The 17444-nt window shown below is 39.7% G+C and overlaps 1 protein-coding gene across 4 annotated transcripts in view; it reads left to right on the top strand.

Moving 5' to 3' along the window:
* DNAJC18 (DnaJ heat shock protein family (Hsp40) member C18) overlaps positions 1 to 15648 on the top strand; it is a 41024-nt gene extending 25376 nt beyond the window's left edge. For all 4 annotated transcript variants that reach the window (XM_016427871.2, XM_056811369.1, XM_001376464.4 and 1 more), the window contains exons 6-8: positions 2921 to 3030; positions 7351 to 7523; positions 11507 to 15648. In XM_016427871.2, the coding sequence (XP_016283357.1) occupies positions 2921 to 3030; positions 7351 to 7523; positions 11507 to 11631 (408 nt within the window). In that variant the 3' untranslated portion in view covers positions 11632 to 15648. The remainder of the gene's footprint in view (positions 1 to 2920; positions 3031 to 7350; positions 7524 to 11506) is intronic.
* Positions 15649 to 17444: the final 1796 nt, after the last annotated feature.

The following is a 17444-nucleotide window of genomic DNA, read 5'->3' as shown; positions in this document are numbered from 1 at the left end:
CGTGTCCAGTTCACTGGAGTTTCTGTGTTTTTGCTTGGTGTTCTTTGATTCTCCTCTGTTACATTTGCTCTTTGTTCATTGCCTGGATAGAAGCTGTTGATTGTAATTTCTTTTTTTCTTTTTCTGTTGTTTGCTCATATTTGCCCCATCTTTTCCACTGTGGGTTTGGGCTTTTCTGTCAACCTTCACCCTTGAAGCTTAGCAAAGCTCTCAGAGCAGGCTATGGTGGAGGGGTGTTGGAACTTGAGCTTCCCTGCCCTCTGAAGGCTTGATAAGATTAAGCCCAGCAGAGTTGAACTTGCAGAGCTGGATATGCCCTGAGGTCAAAACCTCCAGAAGGGGGTGCAATATGGAGTGTCTAGGCTGCTCTGCACTTCTTCTCCAACTGCTTCCCCACTGCCTGTGTTCAGAGCCCTGAGCCTGGCACAGCTTTGCTGTGTAGTACTGCAAGGTACTCCTTCCAGACTAGCGCTCTTGCCCTCCCACAGATTCCAGCTGGAGGCTCAGTGCTCTAGGTAGGGGAGGGGTCCTGGGACCTTTCTTCTTCCTTCCCCTTAAACCTGAATGTTCTTGAATTCAGGCTTTTTGGGGGTGTACCTTTTAAGTTGAGTCCAGCAGGAGGGTTCCTTGGCTCTGTCCCATTGTTAGGTTTGGTTTTCAGTCCCCTAGGAGCATTTGATTATTAGTTGGTAAAGAAGGGTTTTCAGAGATCTGAACTTTCACTGCTTCTACACCACCATCTTGACTCCGCCCCAAATAGTTATTTCTAGAAAAAAAATTTAGACTCTGTTCCTCTTACTTCAGAGCTAGTGGACTTGGACACATTTTTTATAATGAACTTAACAAATATGACTATTTCCAAATTGGAAAAACAGAAAAAAGAGGTTTGTATAGTAAAACATTAACTTCTATTATGTTCAGTTTTTTAAAAAAGCATATGTAGGAGGCAGCTAAGTGGTTCAGTGGGTTGAGATGGAAGGTAAGGGGGGCAGCTGGATGGCTTGGAGCCAGGCCTAGAGACAGGAAGTCCTGGTTTCAAATCTGGCCTCAGACATTTCCTAGCTGTGTGACCTTGGGTAAGTCCTTTAACCCCCATTGCCTAGTCCTTACTGCTCTTCTGTCTTGGAACCAATATATACAGTATTGATTCTAAGATGAAAGGTAAGGGTTTAAAAAAAAAGATAGAAGGTAAGGGTTTAAAATGGGGGTGGGGCAGGATATATTAAATTTAACAGAATAGTAACAAGACTGAGGGGCAGCTAGTTAGCACAGTGGATACAGCATCACACCCAGGGTTGGGAGGACCTGGATTCAATTGTGGCCTCAGACAATTTTTCTGTGGACAAGTCATTTAACCCTATTAAAAAATGGAGGAGGTGCATTTTCTCAATTTTCCCCCTTGAAGCAAGTTTCGGATTTCATAGCCTCATTCTCCCTGGTTTCTAGATGTCTAAGGGGCTTTCATTCACTGCCCAAAATCTTCCACACTCAGGACAATTCTCTTTCCTTTCTAGATTCATGGGATTATACTATTTAGAGCTAGATGGGTCTTAGAAATCAACTAGTTCAGTGATGGCAAACCTATGGCACAGGTGCCCAAGATGGCATACAGAGCACTCTCTGTGGGCACGAGGCCTCCCATCTTCTCCCCCACAGTTCAGTTCTAGAAAAGCAGAGGGACTTGGGCTGGGCTGTTCCCCTTTTCCTCTCCACTGTGTCTGATGACATTTTTTCACATTCCTCTGCCTAGCAGCCAATGGGAGCGCTTCCTCCCTCCCGTGTGGGGTAAGGGAGGCCAGAAGGCAAGGTGGAGGGGGTGGTGGGGTGGCACTCCATCTTGGAAGGGGGGGTCTGGAACGCCATCCCTAAAAGGTTTGCCATCACTGATCTAGTCTATCTCCATGATTTTACAGACAAGCACACAGACCTGGAGAGGTCCAGTGACCTACTGGGCCAAGGTCACATAAGAAGTTAGTCATAGAGCCACGTTGGGAACTCAGATCTCCTAAAATCTATGTTATTTTTATTCAATGTTCATAACATTTATTAAAGAGAAAAGTAAGCATTTTATGTAGAAAACTGAGATGGTCAAATAGTAATAGAAGGTTATGAGTTGTCTGCTGTGCAAGTTATTTCCTTCTCTTTGGACTTAGGTTTCCCAATTATACAATATATTGTATCAGATAATCTCCAAGGACTCTTCTAGCTCTAACATTGCAATATAGTAGCAAGCTGAACAGAAGTTATCTTTTATCATTCAGTACATATTTAATTCATTTCATTATATCTGCTTATGGTTGGAGCATGAAATTAAGGTTTAAAGAGATATGGAAAATTAATTTAACCAAAATATTTTTGCAAATAAATACATTGCAAGTTATTTATTTATTTTTTAAAACCTTACCTTCCATCTTAGAATCAATACTGTGTATTGGTTCTAAGGCAGAAAAGTGGTAAAGGCTGAGTAGTGAAGTTTAAGTGGCTTATCCAGGGTCACACAATTAGCAAGTATCTGAGGTCACATTTGAACTCAGGACCTCCCTTCTCTAGGCCTGGCTCTCTACCCAATTAGCCACCCAGCTGCCCTTGCAAGTTATTTTTTTTTAATGTGCATACCAAGTTATTTTCCTAATGAGAGACAGCCTGGCATAATCAATAATAAGAGAAGTAACTTTGGAACTAAGAAGAGACTTATGGTCAAATATATCTCTGACACATGTTTGCTGTGTGCCTCTGGGCTCTAAGTAATTCTAAGAGTACAAGATGCCAAGCAGCATTGGTAAAGGGAGTTTCCTCATTTAGGAGGAGTTCCCTCCACAAGACACCACAGGTCCAATCCAATCCCTATCTGTAATTTTACAATTAGGTATTTTTTTGTTTTTGCAAAGGTAATGTTGCACCAAATATCTTTCTCTTGTAGAATATGTATTCTGCAGTTCTTCAGTTGCTTCCAGTTTTCGTGATTGTGATTATATCTGTTATTACTCAGCTGATGGCCACAAATCCTCCATATAGTCTGTTCTATAAATCGTAAGTCAATTATTTTCAGTTTTTGTTAATGATTTTTGGGTGTGTAGGATAGAAAAAACTCTGAGCTTCTGTCAATCCGTATTTGTCTCAAAAAAAAAATCTGGTATTTAAAGGGGAAGTTTGATAGTGACATCACAGTGAAATCCCATTCTGGAACTATAATGTATAGAAGTAATCTAATTTTTAACCCTAGTAGGGGATTATTTTGTTCTACAGTGACACCCTCTGGGCAAATCAAAGAATGGCAGTGCCCGGTCTCTCCAATTCTCAAACACTTAGCAATTGAGGAACAGTCATTGAAAGTGAGAGAGATCATCTTGTCCAATCTTCCCATTTTAAAGATGAGGAAACTGAGGTCTAGAAATCTAAAGACAGGGCGGCAGTAGCATGATACAGGAGAAAGATGCCGAATTTAAAGTTTAAGAAGTAGGTTTCTCAGAATCACAGAACATAAGGATGCCCTTATTGGCTGGCTAGTCTAATCCATATACAGGGAATCTCCACTATAACATACTTTACCAAATGGTCATTCAGCATCTGCCTGAAGACTTCCAGGAAGGTAAGACCTGCTGTCATTTCTACTCTGGGACAGCTCTAATGATCAGGAAGTTTTCCCTGACATCTAAATAGCTTAAATGCACATCTTCTTGAATTCCATCCATTGATTTTGGTTCTACCTTCTGGGACCAGACAGAAAAAAATCTAATCTTTCTTCCACAGAACAGTCCACCAGATACTTGAAGAGACCTGTTATATGTCCCCTGAGCATTCTCCTCTAGGTTACACTCGATCAGTTCCTTCAGGCAATCCTCATTTGACATGATCTCAGTACCCTTTCCCATCCTGTCCTTCTTCAACTGTCACTCAGAGCTGAACTATTGAGGTCTGAAGAGAGCAGAGCACAGTGGGGCTTCCACCTCCTTATTTTTGGAATTATGCGGCCCAAGGTAGCTTTTGAAAGCTTTTGGAGCTATTATATCACACTGCTGAATGATGGAACCTGAGTTCTGGAAAATTCCCAGATGGTTTTCGTAACATTTTTCTAAGCATGTCTCCCCCATCTTATGCTTATGATGTTGATTTTTTTTGACTCAAGTCTTAAGACCTTAAATTTATCAGAATTGAATTTTTTCATATTAGATTTAGACCAGTGCTCCAGCTTATTAAGATCCTTTTTCTGAATCTGGTATCTGTGGATCTTGGTTTTTAAAAATACATATTTTATAACTATATTTCAATATAATAGGTTTCATTTGTAACTCTTATGTATTTTGTATATTTCAAAACATTCTGATAAGAGGTCTGTAGGTTTTATCAGAATATCAAAAGGATCCATGACCAAAAAAAAGGTAAACTCCTGTTTTAGATTCTGACTGTCACATCTGATACATTAGCCAGCCTTCCTAGCTATGTGTTATCTGTAAACTTAATGAGCATGCTCTCTCTTGTGGTTCATTTGTTTTCAGTTTTGTCCAGCTCTTCCTGACCTCATTTTTGGGGTTTTCTTGGCAGACATACTGGAGTGGTTTGTCATGTCCTTCTCCAGCTCATTTTACAGATGAGGAAACTGAGGCAGGCAGCTGTTAGATGACTTGTCCAGAGTCGTATAGCTAGTGAGTGTCCGAGGCCAGATTTAAACTCAAGAAAATTAGTCTTCATGACTCCAGGTCCAGAACTATTCACTGTGCCACTTAACTGCTCATGCCACCTATGCTTTTCTCTAAATCAATGTTAAAAAATGCTAAAAATAAGACTGCCAATCACAGATCCCTAAATTATTTGACTAGAGTCCTACCACATTGATATTGACATTTAAGAACTGCATTTTTAGCCTGGGCATCTTACCAATTCTGAATCCATCTAGTCCACATTCTTTCATATTTTCTATTAAAATAACACGAGATACTTAATCAGAAGTTTTGCCAAATCTAGGTAATCTATCCACATCCTTCCTCTCATTGACTCCTCATCAAAGGGAGATATTCACTTCCCTTTCTAGATCAACCATCTCTTTGACAATCCAGAATTTCTTAGAATTGAAGTTCACTGGTCTATAGTTTACAGACTTTGAACTCTTTACTTTTTGGAAAATTGGGTCAACATTTTCTCTTCTCCAGTCTTGTAGTAGCTCTTTTCTGTGACCTCTCACATATTACTGACAAGTGTCCCAGCAGTCACATCACTAGGTCTTTTTTTCTTAAATCCTTATCTTTTGTCTTAGAATCAATATATGATATTAAATATCTATTCTAAGACAGAAGAGAAGTAAGGGCTAGGCAATGGGAGTTAGGTGACTTGCCCAGGGTCACACAGCTAGGAATTGTCTGAGGCCAGATTTGAACCCAGGTTCTCCAGGCCTGGCACCCCATTCACTGTGCCACCTAGCTGCCCCACGTCATTAGGACTTTCTATGCTTAGGGATATATAGTTCATCTGGCTCAGATGACTTGGCATCTTCAAGGGCAGCCAGGTGCTTCATTACTATCTCCTTATTTATTTTGGGCATCAACTCCCCATTAGTCATTTGGATTCTGTTGTTTTTGTTGCAAAGGTCACTTCCTTTGTTCAAGGAAAAGGAACTAAACAAGAAAGGAGCAGCTAATCTTCCCTTGTAGCCCAAGCAAAGGCCTTTCCTTTCTTCCATCTCTTTTCTTTGTTCTTAGCTTCCCTTGCTAGCCTCTGCACATTTGGAGTTTTAAATCTCCTGACAGCCTTTAAAGGATAATTTATGCAATAATTTCTGCTTTCGTCTCTGGCCTCATTTCTATCTTCTGTACATTTATGTCCACTCTCAGTTAGTTGGTGCTTCTTCTGTGTAACCATGTCATCAGTCTCTATAGGCAAATCTCAACATTCCTCCTCACTGGAATCATTTCCCTTTGGGTCTTGAGAATTTCATTATTGATTCTCTCCCATCCTTCCAGTGATTGAATAGTTGAGATCCTGTCTCTGTCACTTTCCACAGGTGTGACTTTGAGCAAGTCACTTAACTTCTGTGGGCCTCAGTTTCCTCATCTGTAAAATGAGAGAGTTCTACTAGACAGGCTCTGAGTTCTCTTCCAGCCCCAAGTTTATGATCTCATGAAGGATACAGTTTATTGTCTTCGCTCACCCAGTAGCTGAGCCACACTAGACCCCAAATGCTCTGCTTTCCTGTCATCCAGTATTCTTTTTCTTTTCACATGCTGCCTTCTTTCTAGGACAGCAGCACATTGGCAGACACATATGTGCTCTGTGTATACTTTAGTAAGGCTGAAGAGCAGCCATAGCTTCAGTACACTGGGAGAGATTGCCCAAGAAAAGGGATTTAAGATGGCAGCTAAGGAGACGAGATTTGAATCCTGCTGCCATTTCATTGAACATTTCCTGTAGGCCAGAACTTAGAAGATGAACTTCAAGCAAAGTGCCAGTGAACAAAATCAGTTTGGGGTTTGCAAACGTGTCACTTGAAATTGAGCATACTGTCCTCAAAATTCCCCTTAGCAGCCCCTAAGCTATTCACATTAATTTAGGCTTGTGCTTCGGAATTTGGGGGCTTAGAGATTCATTTCTGCACTTCCTCATTTTTTGGCCCTGAAGAGCTCAACTTTCTGAGCATCAGAAGTATAGTTTAGATCCTTAGGAAGATGTACCAAAATGGCCTGATGGATGTCAACCTGTGTCTTCTTACAGTTTTCTGGTAGCGGAGCCTTTGGGTGCTATTTTTTTCAGTAAATTGGATGTTGCTGCTGGATCAGTGGTTCCTGCCTGATTATGTGTAATTAAAATGTTTTCTCTAAGCCATATTTTACTTTTATCACAATAAACCTTAAAGAAGATCTAGTTTTAGAGAAGATACTGACAAATAACACTATACATGCTTTCTGTCAGCTTTGCTTTTATTGTGGTGGCCAGGACAGTCCCCATTCCTTTAGGAAATTGGAAGAATACAGCTAACCATAGTGGCATGTGTGTTGTGCATTAATGCTGGTGATAATGTGGGCAGTAATTGTTGTATCCATAAAATATTAAATGTTGCTAATGTAGATTATTGGAGGAATCTTGATAAGGAGGCGGGCTTCTGTGTGTATTCCTAGAGGGGACAGCTGGGGCTCAATGAAGGGCCTGAGTTCTAAATCTGGCTTCAGACACTTCCAGCTTTGTGCCCCTGGGCAAGTCACTTAACCCTCATTGCCTAGCCCTTACCCTTCCATCTTAGAATTGTTACTAGGACAGAAGTGAAGGTAAGGGATTAAAAAGATATTCCTAGAGGCTCATATTCAGCAAACAACGTCCATGATATTGCTAATTTTTCGTCATCTCCCTATGCTCTTCCCACAGGTCCATGGGGTACACCATTTCCAGAGAAACCGAGAATCTGCAGGTGCCTTATTTCGTTGATAAACACTTTGAAAAAAACTATAAGGGGTCATCACTGCGGGACCTGGAGAAGACTGTAGAAAAGGATTATATAGATTATATCCAGTCAAGTTGCTGGAAGGAAAAACAACAAAGTAAGATGGTGGGGGGCTTTGTTTTGTTACTGTCCATCCCTACAAACATTTCCAAAGGGTGGCATAGCCTGGTCCAGCTTGAAACAAGAGGCTTTCTTCAGCCTTTTGCATTGCCACTTTCCCTATTTAAAGAAGGAAGATGATAAGTCACTTGACTTAATTTGCACAGAGTAGTAACAGCCAGTGTAGCTATGCCTCACAGACACCACTTCCCCTGCCCTTCTCTTTCCCTGGCCTCACCCTTTAAGATTTGCCCTTCTATAAAAAAAAAAAAAGAGGTTGGGGGCAACTGGGTAGCTCAGTGGATTGAGAGCCAGACCTTGAGATGGGAGGTCCTGAGTTCAAATTTGACCTCAGACACTTCCTAGCTGCACAAGTCACTTAACCCTGTTTTCCTCAGTTCCCCATGTGTAAAGTGAGCTAGAAAAGGAAATGAGAACCATCTCAGGACCTTTGCTTAGAAAGTCAAATATGAATGATATGATTCAAAAACAAAAATAATATAAAATCAAGTTATCTTTGGGGTAGCTAGGTGGCACAGTGGGTAGAGTGCTGGGTTTGGAGATGGGAGGTCCTGGGTTCAGACACTTCATAGCTGTGTGACACTGGGCAAGTCACTTAACCCCATTTGTCTAGTCTTTGCCCTTCTATCTTAGAGTTATTACTAAAACAGAAAGTGAGGGTTAGAAAAAAAGAAGAGGACATTGATTCATTTGAATAAAATGGAAATCAATATAAATATGTTTAATTCTTTGTTCATATCTTGGGATAATTTTAAGTTAAGAAATTACCTTTAAAGTTTACAAAGCCCTTTTCATCTTTCTGAGGTCGAAAGTGTAAGTATTATTATCATCCCTATTTTTCAGATGAGGAAACTAAGGCTCAGAAAGGGGAAAATTAATTTGCCCTTGTGCTCATGCCGCTCATTGTCAAAGTCAGATCTTGAACCTGGGCCTTGATCCCACTTTATCCCAGAGCACTTTGTTCTCTACCACCCTGCCTTTCAAATATATTGTATTCCTTCTGCAGAAATAGAACAAAAGCCTGTTTCTTCCTCTATTCCTTCCTTTTATTCCTGTTGCCAAAAAAAAAAGGAATCATTCAATGGTCTTGTCAACAGATAAAAGAAATCATTATAATGGCCCTCGTGGTCTGGAGCCTGTAAGGGCTCTGCCCCTCCCCACTACAGACACAATCCAGAAGAGGTCTGCTGTGGGTGCCAGGAGGCCCAAACACCTTTACAAATATATTTCCAGTATTTGGGAATAGTGGCTGCCAGGGGCCACTGCAGGAAATGCAAAGCTATTTACAAATGATCAGCAACTGTTCTGCTACCCCAGCACCAAGTATAGCTGAGGTGGTTAAATTTAGCGCCGTAGAGGTTACAAAAATAAAGCCACTTCAGAACAAAGTTTGCTATTGGCAAAATGTTCCGTGGAAACTTTTTGGCAAAGTTAGCTATTATCTTTTGTAACCTTTTGGTCATTTTCTCTACTGTTCCTTAAAATATTTAACTCAAATGTGGCTCATCTTTGGACTCTGAGTAATCCCCTTTTTTTTTTAAATAAACCCTTGTCTTCCATCTTAGAACCAATACCAGAGTGGTAGGGGTAAGCAGTGGGGGTTAAGTGACTTGTCAGAATCACATAGTTAGGAATTGTCTGAGGCTAGATTTGAACCCAAGACCTTCAGTCTCTAGGCCTGGCTCTTTATCCACCCAGTCTCTAGCTAACCCCAAGCAATCACTTTCTATGACTGTTTAGCCCCTTGTTGACTTTTATCATCTTTTTAAAAAATCTGTACCTGAATGAATACTTTAAAGAAACACCAACAGAACTGGATTATTGTTCACTTTTTCTCCCAGACATTGCTGAAAACCTGGAGCCCTGGACTGTATAGTCATAGTCTTCTCTATTTATTTCCAGATTGAGTATAGGGCTTTGGTGTTCACTGTGTTCTGGATCTGGGTTCTCTGACAGCTTGGCCTCATCAGATGTGTCACCATGACAGCTGGGGCTGGCCAAGGCCTCCAAACTTGTCAGCCCCTGCATCTGAAAATGTAAAATAAAACATTTTGGGGAGTTGAGGCTATGACTTCTCTTGTCAGCTAACCAGAGCCTAAGGCAATTTGCCTTTGAAATCTATCAAGTATCCCTTCTGTCGGTTATCCCAATATTTGTGCCCAGGCAGAGTAACCAAAGGGAGAATTTGGGAAAAGATTTTGATCTTGACAGTTAAAAGGTAGTATCTTAAACCCACCCCTCTTTCATTGTTTCAAACAGAGTTGCTTAAAAGAGTAAATTTAATACAGTCATGAGGTCAGCATTTGAAAGCTCACTAATGGACTAAGAATAATTTGGAGAGAAGTTCCTCTGTAAGCGTTAGAACTGAGTGGGAGCATTGTGAATCTGACCTCCTTGTGAAACTTTGGACCCCAGACTGGGTAGGAGTAGCCCACTGATCTTCTCTGGAACAATAAATCAAAACAAGCCAAGTAAATAGCAAATTCAAAGAAACTGAATGGAGATAAAACAGAAACAAAGGAGCCTGCTTCAGTTCTGTGGCTTTGTGTTCCTTCTAATTGTCCAAAGCTAACATCAAGCATTCCTCCAGCCCCAGGGAACAGAAGGGCTAGGTCAGCCGAACCATAGTATTCTGAATGTCCTTTGGACACAATTGCTGTAGATTGCCAAAAAGTGGGTATCTGTGGAGAGAACCTTAGCAAAGGTATTTTAGTGCATTGAGCCAAATGATTGTCCTTGAAGGTCCATCACCTCTGAGAGTTATTGTGCCAAGACAAGCTTAGTCTGACAGCCACTTGTGCCGAGCAAACAGAATTGTCCTCTGGAGCACATTGTTTTTGAAGCTGGGAGACATAATTGCATGTCAAGCAACTAGCTGAGTTTGACTCATGTAAGGCCTCCTGGACAATATGATCTGAGCCAGCTCTCGCCAAAGGAAGCTTTCCACTGATTGTCTACCTGTCGTCCTCAGGTCCTGTACATAATCAGTGCGTGGGGTTGTCCTGGGCCTCCCTGGGTGGCAGGCACGCCATTGGGGAGCGGAAGTGCTGTGTTTATGAAAACCTATTTAAAAGCCAGTGCCCCATTCCCAATGACTATTCAACTCCTGGGTATTAATGGATTAAATTCTGTTTCTAACAGTTTGTTAACTAATTAGACTAGTGCCTGTTTTTCACAGAGAGAATCCAGGCTTTCTATAGAAAGAATGAAAGAGAATAGATTTATTTCACAATGATTAAGACTGGATTTTCACAGGGTGGTCCTTTAAACATATCATAATTGGGTTTTTTTTTTTTATGTTGGAGGACTTCAGAAGCTATCCATCCAGCAGGAGCAGCAGGATTCTCTTCAGGAATTTGCTCCTAAAAATATATCTCGGAAATATTGTGAAATGATGAAAATAAGATAGAACCTAAACACATGGAATGCAGCTAAGGATGTAATCTAGTTTTAAACAGAGCAGCCATTGCTAACATCTGGAGGAAATCAGATTCATTTAACTGAGCAGCTAAAGGTTACAATACCTGAATTCTTTCACTTTTTGGTTTTTGAATTGTGTGCCCTACAAGCAGAGAGAAGTGAAAAATGTCTCTGGCAGTCCCTGAGCCTTGCTGAATCTTTGAATAATATCTCTGCATTAATTAGTACTGTGTGAGTTAAGATCCTCAGAAAATAGAAGGAAAGAAGGCGCTGTCTTTGTTTCAAACAGGAGGACTGAGTGAACTGTTGTTCTCTTCCAGACTGTTATCTGAGTAACATCGGAGGGGATAGTTTTAAATATACTCTCTTGCTACACATATGTAAGTCTCATAAGTTGGGTGCCAAGTGCCATAACCACAAACAGAATTTAAGGAAAGAAGCAGTTCATTAAAATACAAATTGGTCTTAATTAGGTGAAAAGTAAAATGAGTTCCAGGGCCTTAACTGTCTGCTTAACTGGTTCTCTCTTTCACTTTTCAGAATCAGACTTGACAAATTTGGCCAGACTGTACCGAGATGAACGCTTGAAACAGAAAGCAGAGTCACTGAAACTCGAAAACTGTGAAAAACTGTCCAATCTTATTGGCCTGCATAAAGGTGGCTGACAGAATCATTGGAGGATTACCCAAGGGCATGAATTTTCCGTAGTTGTTCCTATTTATGTTACTAATTCCATTTTATAAAAGAAAATTAGAAAGTCAAGTCCATTTTTATGGTTTGCTGAAATTCAAGTGGACAGAGCTGAAAAAAATTGAGCCATGGAGACAGTTTCCAATCTTCTCATAATCCTTGATGTAGTCTGATTCCAAAGGCTAGTTATGTCAGTTCATCTAAATTGATTTCATGGGCATAAGAATTGGATTTGACAATAGTTTTACAGCATTCCTGACTATCCTTTGGGGACTCTGTTCCAGAAGTAGAACCAAAACATATTCTTTTATAGGAAGGTAAGTGTATATCATCCAGAAATAAACAGCCACCATTTAGTCCCATGCCACACACAGGCTTTATAGCTTTAGTTATTTATAGCCCATACACAAATAATACCTTTCTATCAGTTAGAGATACCATTTCACCCCCAGATCACTAGGCAATAGAACATGTTTAAAGTGAATTCTTCATTATTTCATGGCCATGAGAAGGACATGCTTAAAAAAAATAAAATGAGATGATATTTGTAAAGCACTTTGTAAACTGTAAAACACTAGTTAATATCATATTATTCTTATTATTGTTCATAATAATAACACAGATAATTCTAAACTCTCTTCGTAGCTAATAGTTTTCACAGCCCATCTTTTTATTAGAGTTACTAAGATTAGCAACAGTCTCTGATTTGATTCTCATCTGATTTTAATTTTATTCTACTCTCCTTTGGTTTATGTTTCAGTGTACTGTGACATTGCCAAAAACTCAGCAATAGGTAGACCAGAGACCAAAGATGGAAGTATCTTAGGTCCTAGGCAGTTACAATTCATAGATGAGCTCCTGTTCAATTAAGAGTTGACTTTTTGTTGCTTCTAAAGAATAGGACATTTCTGGACCTCAGGTACTTCATCTCTAAAATATGGAGGTTTGATTCAGAGAATTTGGACTCATTCCCAGTGGTCCAAAATAATTGCTATTTTAAACCTATCCTTGTGCTCCCACATATTTCAGAATAGACAAGTATGTGGCAAAAGTAACCTCTTCTTAGGTTTTTCACTTTAACATGACATTCAGGCTGAATTTCTCATTTAGGGGCATGAGAATTAAGGTTGAAATGGAAAGCTTGCCAGTTAGCAGATCTGTGTTTAAGAACAAAGAGGTAAAAAGAAAACAGGATGTAAGCTGAAGTGATACAGAGTGGAAGAGTGTTCCCTTAAAATCTTCATCTTAATGTTATTTGTAATGGCTCTCCCTTCAGCACCATTTCTCAGCTTGCCTTTAGTCATCAGGACCTTTCTCCATAAGAACCTTGTAAACCAAAGAAGAGATTGCACAGAATCAGCCCCTTGACACTAATGCATTGTTGGTAGAGTTGTGAACTGATCCAACCATTCTGGGGGGCAATTTGGAATTATGCCTAAAGGGTTATAAAAGAATGCATACCCCTTGATCCAGGAATGCCACTACTAGGTCTGTATCCCAAAGAGATAAAAAATAATGGGAAAGGACCTGTTTGCTCTTTTTATGGTGGCAAAGAATTGGAAACTAAAGGGATGTCTCTCAGATGGGGAATGGCTAAACAAATTGTGTTATATACCAGTGATGAAATATTATTGTGCTATATGGAATGATGAACAGGATGGTTTTAGAAAGAACTGATGCAGAGTGAAATAAGTAGAACCAGGAAAACACTGAACAGCAATATTGTGAAATGATAAAATGTGATAGACTTTGCCACCAACAGCAATGCAGTGAACCAGGACAATTCTGAGGGACTTATGAAAAAGAATGCTATCCACCTCCAGAGAAAGAACTGCTAGAGTAGGAATGCAGATGAAAACATATGACTTATCACTTGTTTATTTGAGTATATGATTTGAGGTTTTGGTTTTATAAAATTATTCACTTACAAAAATGAAAAATATGGAAAAATTTATGGAATAACACATGTATAACCCAGAAAAAATAAAAAAAAATTAAAATTTAAAAAGAAAAAAAAAAGAATCAGCCCCTTTCCAGGGAGCATTCCTCTGATTGTGAAAGGGCATTTCATTGGACATAATCCTTTGGGTCCTTATCTTTCTATGAAGATGCTCAGGAAGACAGCTAGAATCCTTCCTACTTAGGACCAGGCCTGAGATTTGGTGAGCACCTGTTTTCAGGCATGGAAAAAAATACAGAGGCCCATGACTGGCCCTTTCAAAGCCAAAATTCCCTTTCTCTACATTCTAGGAATTCAGGTATGTGGGTCCTGAATACAGCAAAGGATAGGTCTGGGTCCCAGGGCTTTGGTCTCTAATGACCTGGAGAATGCCCACAAGTAGGGTGTACTCTAGAGTAAAAAAACTTACTGTTTATGTGGATGTTATAATTTCAGTGTCCCAAAACCTTGGTTTTTTGGGATGTTCTTCAAAAGCCCTTGATAGTTCTTTCGAAGAGATCACTGTAAAATTTGTACACATTTCAAGGAGCCCCCCTCTGGGGAAAAGATGAACTCCTGTATATCTTAAAATCAGAGCTCTCTTTTTTTTCTAATTCCTCCTAGAAATCAAATTAGCATGAAAGGAAATGGGGAAGGGGGGCTTTGCCCTGATGAATAGCATAAGTATTTATTTGGCAGAGTCAGAGCAATTATTTGTGAAAACTGTTGAGTAAACGTATCATTAACACCCATTATATACCAGAGGACATATATGTTTTTATAGCACTGATGAGAGTGCTATATTTCTTTTTCTCTTTTTTGAAAACCCTTACCTTCTGTCTTAGAATCAATAGTGTGTATTGGCTCTAAGGTAGAAGAGTGGTAAGGGCTAGGCCCAGGGTCACACAGCTGGGAAGTGTCTGAGGTCAAATTTGAATCCAGGACCTCCCATCTTTGGGCCTGGCTCTCCATCCACTGAGCCACCCAGTTGCCCCAGGTATATTTCTTAATAGAGCAGCACAGTTGCATTTTTTCCCCCAATGGAAGGGTTACTTTTTGTTTTGATTCATTATTGGTAATTCCCAGGATATTGTTGCATAAACATTTTCCTGTTCATATTTCTTAAGTAAGGCGTCTCCATGACAGTGTCTGCTCCAACCTTTGGAGTGGTCCTTACCAGTATTAACATCATAAGTGAAGTCTGTGCTGCTTCCTGCTGTAAAAGTAGAGCACACTTCTGTGAACTGTTTCCATGTGAATTATTGTGGGTTTGAGACGTGTGTGGGCAGGCTGAGTTGGCACTCGGCTAAGGTACCATTGTGCTAAATTATTTTACGAACAGAATATACACGCCTCTTTCTCTTTATGTTCCATGCTGAGGAATGGGGGAGGAAAGGAAAATCTTTCTTGCCTCCAGAGGACTTCACATCTTGGGAAGAGAAAAGTCATCTCAGGGTCAGTCTACCTGCTTGCTGTAAAGCTCCAGTCCAGTCACCAGGCCAGATCTGAAACCGACTGACTTTACTCACAATTGGCTGCCTGAGAGAAGGGACCAGGCAAAGGATGCTGCTGGATATGGCTTTTGTTTCTTGAACTGCTAGAAACTACCCTGGATTCTAAGCCATATAAGTATGTGGGAAGCACTCAGTAGTCAAGATAAATTCTGCATTTTGATAGTCACAGAACAAAAGAAATACTTGCTTCCTTAGTGACTATTATGAGAATGTACATTAAGCACATAAACACACTCTTCCATTAAGCAAACCATGGCTGAACATTGAAACTCTGTCTGCATGCTTAATCACTTTACAGGAACTATATTTTGTATTTATTTTAGACTCACTTCCTTTAAGATGCCAGCTTAGCTAGCATCCAAGCATTTCTTTTCTAAGAGTAGAGTTACTATTGGTTTGAGATTTTAAGCCTGCATTGTATTTACTCTGGCAAAGAAATGTTGACTACAAGTAATGTTGTCTGCCTGTTTTTTGAAAATTGATTGTACCATTTGGATGTGCCTCTGTAAAATTGGAATTAAAATTATGAATGCTCTCAACATCGTTACCTGGTTGAAGTTGAAGTTCACAAGGACCAAGTTAGCTCAAAGCTGAGTTTGTTGTTGTTTGGTTGGTTGTTTTTTAATTCTTGCCTTCTGTCTTAGAATCAATACTGTGTACTGGTTCCAAGGCAGATGAGCAGTAAGGGCTAGGCAGTGGGGGTCAAGTGACTTGCCCAGGGTCACACAGCTAGGAAGTGTCTGAGGCCAGATTTGAGAGCAAGTCCTCCCATCTCTAGACCTGGCTCTCAAACTACTAAGCTACCCAGCTGCCCCCTCAAAACAGTTTAAAAAAAAGTTTTAGCCCTCCTTTTAAATTTTTTTTTCATTGTTGCCTTTTGTTTTCTCACTATAATAATTTTCCTTTTACTAAACCCTCCCTCATAATTAAAAAAAAAGTAAGGAAAAATTGACACAATTGACACAGATCATGTCCAATTGTGAATACCACAATCCACATCCTTAGACTTCAATTTCTTTATTGAGAAGGGGATCATTGTGGTCTTCTTTGAGATAACTGATTGATCATTTTATATATATATATATATATGTATATATATATATTTATGTGTGATATAAATATATATTATATATAATATATGTGTATATTATATATATAATTTTTTTAACCCTTACCTTCTGCCTTAGAATCATATTCAAAGTATCAATTTCAAGGTAGAAGAGCATGTAAGGCTTAGGCAACCTGGAGTTATCTGGGGAGACTTGACCAGGGTCACACAGAAAGTGTCTAAGGCCAGATTTGAACCGAGAACCTGTCTACAGGCCTGGTTCTCTATCCACTGAGCCACCTAGCTGCCCCTGATTGGTCATTATAATCAGAATTTGACTACCTACTTAGTGTTGTTGCCTTTACATTGTTTCCATTGCTTCCTTCACATATAGTCATATATACACATAGGGTGCATATTGCTGTAGGATAAAAGTTTGGAAAAACCTAGTTACTTCCATCTTGATTGGTTGCATCTGGATGAAGCCCAGTTCTTATCTTAAAGGGAGAGTACATTTTGATAAAGAAAAATAAAAAGGTTTTCGTATAAATAATGGCTCTACACTTCATCTTTTTTTACTCTTTGCTCTCTTTTCTTCCCCTCTCTTGTCTACAGCATTTATAGGCACCCCTCGGTGGCACTGAACTAAAAGGGTTGCTGACTTTTATTCCAGTTATCCCTTATTGACTGGGGTAGTTATTTGTGCTCATAAGAATATTGGTATTGGCAGAATCACCTATTCCTTATTGCATTTTCCTATCAAGCAGCAGCTGTTGTAACTCATTAATCATTTGCAACCTATCTGCAGATCAAAACTATATTTAACATCAGTAAATCTATGTCATCCCAGCTCCCGTATTCAGAGAATTTGGACTCATTCCCAATGGGCCAATGTTAAGGAAAGTCTCGTTCTAAAAATATAGCACATAGTATGATTGGGCTCTTTACAGAGCTACAGCTGTGCCCAGTATATTCATAGTATCCTTTCTTTAAAGGAGATAGAAAGTCACTATAAAGCATACATTGAACTTTGTTTTTGGTAGGAAGCTGACGGACATTTATGGATTGATTTCCTTTCCATCTTAAGAACATGTATAAAAATTCAAACTGGTCACTAGAGAAGATGGAGCTATCACTAGAACCAGCATGTTTGTAGAGTGCTTTACATTAGTTACAAATATAGTGCTTGGCGCATAGTACACACTTAATAAATCTTGGTTGACTGGTTGACATATGATCATAGAAGCCCTTGAAGCAGGCATTACAGATGTTATCTCCATTCTCTAA

This window comes from Monodelphis domestica, chromosome 1 (assembly GCF_027887165.1).
Source record: "Monodelphis domestica isolate mMonDom1 chromosome 1, mMonDom1.pri, whole genome shotgun sequence".
Taxonomy (NCBI): Eukaryota; Metazoa; Chordata; class Mammalia; order Didelphimorphia; family Didelphidae; genus Monodelphis; species Monodelphis domestica.
This window is presented reverse-complemented; position numbering and strand designations above follow the sequence as displayed.